At 38.6% G+C, this 8,516-nt stretch overlaps 1 protein-coding gene across 2 annotated transcripts; it reads left to right on the top strand.

The window, feature by feature from the left end:
• Nucleotides 1-44: 44 nt before the first annotated feature.
• Nucleotides 45-8,464, top strand: LOC111346266 (tumor protein p63-regulated gene 1-like protein). 2 transcript variants are annotated; one of them, XM_022953570.2, is made up of 4 exons: nt 45-357; nt 1,634-1,722; nt 4,712-4,888; nt 5,952-7,190. In XM_022953570.2, the coding sequence occupies exons 1-4, from the start codon at nt 136-138 to the stop codon at nt 6,307-6,309; spliced, it is 846 nt and encodes a 281-aa protein (XP_022809305.1). In that variant the 5' UTR covers nt 45-135; the 3' UTR covers nt 6,310-7,190. The 2 variants fall into 2 exon arrangements, with proteins under 2 accessions (XP_022809305.1, XP_022809298.1); XM_022953563.2 differs by lacking the exon at nt 5,952-7,190 and adding an exon at nt 7,550-8,464 and having other exon boundaries at nt 47-357.
• The last annotated feature ends 52 nt before the right edge of the window (nt 8,465-8,516 follow it).

The following is an 8,516-nucleotide window of genomic DNA, read 5'->3' as shown; positions in this document are numbered from 1 at the left end:
GTAGTGTTCCCAGAATACATCACCCTCAAAGTTAGAGAGAGCCTGGATCTTAATTGTAATTATTAACGTTGATTTTTCCTTTGCAAGACACACTGCAGACATAAAATCTCAAATAATTCCAGTTTTGGGGTAGATATGGCTACTCAAGGACCAGAAGTCGATAAAAGAAGCAGTTCTGCATCCGAGATGTCAAATGTACAAATTGATGAAGAGGTGAATGTACCAGATGTCGAAGTGAAGCATTCGCCATTTCAGTCGCAACCCAGCCTTCGAAGCGGCGTGCTAACAGATGAAGAGGTGCTAGAACTGGGCGATAAAATGAGAAAAGAACAGGCCAAGAAGTATTTTTCACTCAGGGTATGTACAATATTATGTTTGTTCAATAGTAAGTCTCAAATATTATTTTCTTAGCTTTGGAGAGAAGTTTGCACGCAGGCAAATTAAAGGTGTGTTCTCACGGCTGGTCACATACAGTTTTCCGCTTTTGGTTACACGATTTAAATCCAGGCCGTTGTTGTAAGCAAATTCTGGTACAACCACCTTGTGGAGTTCATCCTACGTTCATCTGATTTTTAGGAGTTTTCAGTTTCTGTACTGCTTTCCTATTCAGCAGATTTGTCGCCAAAGTAGCTAGTGCTCAGCGTAATAAGTGCTTGTTTTGAAGACATAATTATTGTCGTATTTTAATTTTTATTAAGATCTGACTTCTTTAGCTCGCACACTTTACAAGCATCAAGATATGTTTGAACTTGAGCCCTTAGTCACTCTTGTACCTAGTTAATTTCTCAGCAGCTGAAAATGTTTCGATCGTACGGTTTGCTTGCACTTATGTCATTATTTATTTATAACACTGATATACATCATGGTTTCACCATCTAGGAGCAACTTCAGAATACCCGTCCACATCATTTACATGTGTCGGGAGGCTTTGAAGAATGAAGCATAACACAATAGATGCTATTCTTATTCAATGACATTTAGGAAGATTAAATCTGAAATAAAAACTGTTAACTGTAAACAAACAAGGTTTGCTTTAAGAAGATGACACCACTCGTTATCATAGTGGTTAAAAAATTTACCAACACAAGGTTGTACATGTGCATCAAGGCTACTGAAATAGTACACAAAAACATCAATCACCGTAACTTGCTTGTGATTAAATTTTATACCTAATTGAACTTTTTTCTCAATGGAAAGTCTTTCATCTCATCTTTGTAATAAAACATGGCAATGTATCGTAAATTATGAAAGTTATTTTTACATCTAGTGGCAAGCTGGGGATTAAGAACAAATTAATTCTGTTTTGTTTGTGATGATGGTGCCTCTCCTTCTTTTGAAGGATCTTTTTGAGAGAGTTGCAGGCATGGTACAAATAACAATTTTGATTCCCCATGAGATGTGGACTTTAGACCTTTGCATTTCAGGCTCGGAGGCTCTACCTCTGCAGCAAACTAGGCCATGCCTACAGTGTGGGTTCATGTGTGGCACATGTCCGGCATACTGCTTGCATCTACATCTCAACAGTATTCTTAAATTATGTTTTTGCCAGGAAGAGATGTAGTTTCTCTGCTTTGACTTATAGTCTACTTGCATCAATATTGAATTTTCTGTTTTTCTGTTTATGGAACTCAAGGAAGGGGCTTTCACTAATGCCGTGGAGGAATGCAAGACTTTTTTGGATACAGATGATGGAGAACTCTTAAGTACATGGCTGCTAAGCGAGTAAGTCATTGCTATTTTTTTTTCAGGCTTATTATATGATTGTAAATCTTGACATTACTTATTGCTTATTTGTGGTAAATTATGACTGTTGCATAGTTGCAGTCAATACATTTTTGCTTTAGAAAAGGTGATGAATTATTTTAGGTGCATTTTACATTACTAGCCATTTTCTAGCTCTACAAGTATAATGTTGTTTGTGTATTTTTTCTCTTCTTTTGGCTGTTTTTTTTTTTTGTTTTTTTTCAACAAATTAGTTAGCAGTAAACAAAAAGCTATAATTGCTCTCTGTGTACTTTCAGAAAAACATACTCCTGCTCACGCTCATGAAAGTTCATGTAGGAATTCCATTCCAAGATACCAAATTTTAAATTTTCCTGGGAGTGCATACCCCTATAGACCTCCTCCTACATGTGCAGAAGTTGTATCTTTATAACAGTTTATTCAATTTCCACTTACCCCTGATTCTGTGCTTCCCACTCTGATTCTTGTTAAAAACCCTGGCGATTTTATGTGTTATCTCAGTCCAGTTGAGGGTTATTGACCATTGAATTCTTTAAGTGAGGGAATAGCATTTGGCTCAAAGTTATCTTAGCTTGAGGGCTGCTGATTAGTCAGACTGCATGTACATTATTACATTGTTTGTAAGGAAGCTCATTTGGTGTCGGGGTTTTCATCCTGAGCTCATAGGGGGCAGAAATTCTCAAGCTGTCAGACCATTATGTACCTTGTGTTCAAGAACAGATAAAAAAGTTTTTTTTTGAAGGTTATTTCCTACCTTTGCGGGTGTGCTGCGGGAAAAAATTCATACACGCGCTAGTTTGAAGAAAATCCTAACAAACTATACATCAAAACAAAGCTTAATAAATGCAGTTTACGATAAAAATATAATTTAGTTGATTTTTTCATTTAGGAAGTGTCAGGAGCTGGTAAGGCATGAAACGACCCAGGGTCCTTCTGTTGAATTTATCGGGTATCAGATCCCGTGGCGCGAGAAAAATGGCTGCACAGTGTATTCACAAGGCATCAGTCAACAAAAGTGTGTCAGGCTTTTCCGATATTCTGATTGGTTGTCTAGATATTTGCATCTAAAGTTAGAGTACTTAGCGAAAAATATGTGGAGTGTGTTGCGTAAAGGGACACCACGCGAAAAATATTTCAAATATCAAAATTCCCAGACAGTTTTGTTTGTCATTATCCTTGGAATGTTTTGGCGAAATTTCACAAAAATCGGTCAAATCTCCATACCCTATAAATTTGCTCAAAGTGGATGTACTCCTCTCAAAATCAAATGGGAGATTTTAGCTCCTAAAGGTTTGTAAACAACTAGCGCCACACCAGGAGATTATCTTGCCTCCTGAAACCATACACCAATAAGAAGACAAGACTTCCTAGTGTCAATGACAATGGATCAAGATTTTCCCGGGAAAAGTATCGCGTAGCATTCACGTTTTTTATCTTGCTCTGTTAATCATTTAGTAATGGACAAAGTTGGCAAAGGAAAAACCAGTAGCAGAAAGGGTAAATCTGTCGCATTATTCTTTTTCTCCATCGGTTTCGTCAGATTCGGATGAAGAATCTTGTTTACAACCTTCTGTGGTGTTGACTTTAATTGTTAAGCTGCTTGCTCCAAGTATAATCAAATGCTGCTGATCTTCAGCGGATGCTGATCTTCAGCAGATGCCGAGCTTGTCGAAGGCTCCTGGCCAAACCAAGAGCCTTTGTCGCTTTCAGCAAGGACTTATGCTGCCATTTCTCTCTTCTTTGGGCCTGTTTTTTTTCTTTTTCTTTACCCAAGGAAAAGAAAAGACTTTCCATGAGCACATAACTTCCATAACTTCCATGAGCACATAACTTGTGTGGATTTTGTCAAGTGCGCAATGTAAACAAAATATGCAAGCAACATGAAATTGCCGTAAATATTCCCCTGCGGGGTTCGCCCATTTACAAGATTATAACACCTTCCTGATTTATTAACTTTTATTTGAAAATACGTTTTTCTAAATAAGTCGAACACTCAGAGATTTAAACTTTTTTTTTTAAACATTAGTTAAAATGTCAAACTTCAATCTAGTCCAAAAAAAAAAAATGATTTTTTCGGCCTCTGAAGGTAGGAAGTAACCTTAACTGAATCTTATATTAACATCAGAATTATAATGCTGGAAATCACATCTTGGATAGTTTCTCATTTCCAATTTTTTTCAGTGGAGCATGCCCTAAAAGGGCATGTTGCTTTGAAAAACAACACTCTCGCTATGCAAGTGTCATTCAATTCCACTGCCTACTCAGTTCAGATCATACACATATTAGATTTTCATTTGAAAACCCTGGGTTGAGTGGCCATAGTTAAAAGAAATGAGTTATTTAAGCAGGTGGTAAGAACTGGTAAATAATGAGATTGGGTGATGATTTAAGTTCCCTTCTTATTTGGTGCCCTGGGCCGGGTTGTTCAAAGCTAGATTAGGATAACCAAGGGTTAGTGGGATAGTTAACTTTAGTTCTGAAAGCTTTACATGAAAATTCAGTATAATTCTTTCTGTTTACAATTTGATGACTTGATGCTCTAAAAAGAGTAGAGGAAATCATCCTAAAAAGATTCTTGAATGGAGAAATATAGAAACCTGGATTGAAATTTAACCTTGGGTTAGCACTAATCGGCCTTCGAACAACTGGGCCCTGGACTTTTGAAATGAATATCACAAAGTGAAGGGAAGCTAAACCAATTTCAAGTTGGTGTAATAAAATTTAGTGGTTTTGCAAGGTGTGATAATGTTGGTGTCTTTGCAGTAAATGGTTTGAACCCAGGGGTAACATGTGAAGGTGTAGTACTGACAACAATTTTACTGACAACAATCATTCACTTGACTCTGATGATGACTTCCGCACAGGTTGTCGAAACGTTAGTCACTACCACCGACAACAGTCCTTCTCAGGACTACACTCACCCGGACGATCAGACTACATCTTCAAATGTTGGTGTCTTTATTTATAGAATAGATCATTGGGACCATGAGAAAGAAAGAATTGTCTTGATCACAAAGAAAAGCCTTTGCCTTGTCAAGTACAATTTCATTGGACTGAAAGTTGACGAGATAAGGAAGATTCCACTGATAAGATGTGACAAGATTCAGATTGGCAGATTTGTGTATCCAAAGACCACAATGATGATGTGAGTACAACTCATTTGTTTACATACAAAGATCATGTAACTGTGCAAACTGCAATTCTACTTGACCATTCATATGAATTTCTGTTTCATGAATATTGTTCAATCCTTTTGCTCTCAAGATGTAGTTCTGAACTCTTTACACTGTCTTCCATGTATGTCGTAAAGTTTTTATCATGACAATTTTGTTTTTAATTATAAAAATATCCTACAGTTGATACTTTTGTTTGGGCATCACCCTCTTGAAAATAATTGTGCTTATAAAAGAAGGTACAGGTATGCAAATGACACTTGACTGGAATAGGTTGCAGACTTATCCTGGTTTCTGTAGTACATTGTTGGTATCCATTTATTCTCCTGAGGGGGAGAGGGATGCCAAATAAGCAATGGGCCACTGCTAGGGTTGAGCTTCTCTTAGTGCAGTTGACTCCTGAGAACTGAAACCTTTCTAAAAGACTTCAAGAGGATCGAGGTAGGGGAAGTCAGAGCCATTGGCTAAAGGCAGTAAGGGGAAAGGGTGTTTACTCAATGTCTATTCACGTGTTTATAAACTGAATTATATTGTAAATGAAGGGGTTGAGGAGTAAAGCTGGTAAAACACAGGTCATTTTAGTCTGGTTTACCCTCAGCCAATGGAACATGAGCGGGCACAAAGAAGGCAAAAAAACTATTGACAGTTTTAGAGTGGATTTAATGTTTTGAACTACAGTAGAACTCTTGTTGACTTGTCACATATGGTAAAATTTACTGGAAGGGAAAGAGGAATCTCTTTCAGAAATAGGAAAGTTCGAGCTACTGACAGTACAATTTTTCACAATAATTGTTGAATAGAGATCTGATGAGGTATCTTTTGATTCAAATTAGAGCAAGGTACGATGTGTCGCTTGTAGCAAGGGTTTGGGTGATCGCAAGTTGAGTTATTACGACCTGTTACAGCGCTTCTTTTTACAAAGAAAATAGCGAACTAATGTGTGTGTTCAAGCCCTCTCTCCTCCCGAAAAGCTGACGGTCAAAATGAGAATTTAACGCTCAAGCTTAGTGTCAATATCCCCCCGTATATTTTCAGTCCACGTCACTTCCAAACTGGTTTACGCGTCTACTTTGGCAAAAACACAATACCCAGCTTTCTCCAGAACTGGAATCCATGGTCACACGAGATACCCTTTGTCACTTTCTGCTGGCACAAAGGGAATGATGTCATGGGTGATCTCCCCCAGCATATGCGGCTGGACCCGTTCCAGGAGTCTCTTATCCAGGCCATCACCGATTCGCACAATACTCTTCAGGAGGGTGTGGCACAAGACTCTCTTGAGATTGTGCATAATGAACCTATCATGATTGAAGTGTATTGTGGGATTTCACCGATATTTCACAACTACGGCATCCTTGGTTTTAATCGTGATCGCGGAAAGTTTGGATTTTAGGACACCTCGACTCCGATAATAGTGAATAGTATTGGTTATTATAAGTAGATCATTTGGTGGAACCGTGGAATTGCTCTCACATGCTACAAATGCTATATAGAAGACTGGTTAAAGCTTGGTTTTGTCAGAGTTTAATTTCTTTCCTCTATATTTTAAGATACCGTGATAATATAGAGGTAATCTACATAGCGCAAGCGCAATAGATTCAGTTAAGCTTCCTCTTCAGGCCAATCGGGCTGGTTTGGTATCTGAGTTGCTTCGATGGGTTCATACGATTAGACGGGCTGTCTGGATGACCAAAATCTCGGACATGGGCTTGGCAATCCCAATAGGAACAACCCAGTCAGGTCGCCTGTTCTCCCTCTCGACCATTTTGCTGTCTTTTCCCATATAAATAGGGAGAAAATATGTTCCGTTTGTCTGGCTAGCTCGCTTTACCGGGCTCATTCGAAGTGGCGCTGAAAAGGAAATTGCCAACGTTTTTTACGGACTGTAGGCATAGGCTATGTCTTATTGCATGAAGGACAAGCAGCTCCAATCAGCGCGAAGGAGTTGGATAGTTTTCGTGAAATATGTATTGATAACCTAACTCGAGCTTTCTAGAACTTGCTTGTAACACTAACGCCCGATTTGTTACCGTAAATATTCGCAAAGCGAAGGTTGGCTAAACGAAAATTTGCATATACTAAATATTAATTAATTAACCACTAAAGATGTTTGATAGTGGTATAATTTTAAACTTGTATGAATAGAAAGTGATTTTCGCGAGTTGTAAATATGGTTGCTATTTAGCCCTATTAAGACAAAAATATTCTTGCTAAGTAATATTTCCAGGACCGGTTTTAACTGAAATTGTTAAATAAACCACATAACATCGATAACGTCTTACCTTAACTGGCTGGTTTGATTCTGTTTCTCTAAACGTGACATGGGTTCCAATCTGGAAGTTTTCAGCACGGTCCATTGTTCCTCGGCACTGCGCCCGCGTTTAAGAATTTTATGTCATACACTGCACCTTTTTTGCCACAATTTATTGGCGCTTTTCTTGTCTTTCTGGGATTATTGTGCGTACTCCCTAGCAGAGAAACGCAGAAACTTTACACAGGGAATTGAAAGGCCGGTAAAGTTCGAGAACTGATATTGTTAATCGGTAGTTCTTAATTGGGGAGATAAGGTCCAACTTTGTGAGGCAATCAAAGCATTGCCGGGTATTCACTCGCAAATCTTCTTCCCTTCATAGGATCACTGGTTATGCGGAAAACAGCCCTCGCAACAAACAGTCGGGTATGCGAATTTTCTTTTCTAGTGTGGAACCCAGCTTCTTCCAGATGTGGAACCCATGGTCCGACATGCCGTACTTCACTTTGACGAGTCACGTGCAAAGCATGCTCCAGGACTCGCCCCCAGATCGTTCGCAGCATGACCCGTTCAGCAAAGCTCTCATTAAAGCCATTACCGAGGCTAGAGAAGCCGATCCCCACCAAGAAAGACTCGGCAGTTTTGAAGTTGTTGAGGGAGACCTGCAGATTAACATTTATTTGGGCCTTAGCGCTATGGTTTATAATCAGAGCAGTCTGGGATTTTGCAAAGACCGTGGCAGTGTGTTCTTCTAACCGTTGTACTGCTTGGTATTAAGAAACGAATTCTCCTTTCTTGTGACTTTTACTGTTTATTGTTCTCTTTGGGAGAACTTTCAGTTTGCCTTAGATTAGTGGCTGTCTTTCTAAAGCTCTGGCGGAACCGATGTTGAATATTTTATGCAAATTTTAAAACAAAACTGGTATTAATCTGGTCCGATAGTTTTGTGAGGAAAGCATTTAGGTGTGCCAATAGGTTTTCAGTAACGATGAAGTCAGAAAGAGATATCAATCTTTTTGCGGGGTGCAAACATAAATGCATACATAACTAAGTAAACGAATTAATAAAATATCGAAAGATGCCTTAGGCGAGGAACAAATTTGAGAAAACTATATTTCCTTAAGATCATCAACGACGAAATGATAAGCGAAGAAGGTGCCTGATTTTTGCTGAATACACCAACGGGATCATGACAGGGTGGACTTTTCACGTCCGTTTGAGGATTTGTCTATTTTACGTTGAAATTATCTTGCGAAAGCACATGTTGTTAAATCTTTAATAAAGGTGTGAAATAGTATGCGATGAGGTAGAGAGCATTGATTAACGGAGTAACAAATACAAGTTATATG

Source organism: Stylophora pistillata, chromosome 8, assembly GCF_964205215.1.
Source record: "Stylophora pistillata chromosome 8, jaStyPist1.2, whole genome shotgun sequence".
NCBI classification, from domain to species: Eukaryota; Metazoa; Cnidaria; class Anthozoa; order Scleractinia; family Pocilloporidae; genus Stylophora; species Stylophora pistillata.
The sequence above is the reverse complement of the archived record's forward strand: the minus strand, read 5'-3'. Positions and strand labels throughout refer to the sequence as shown.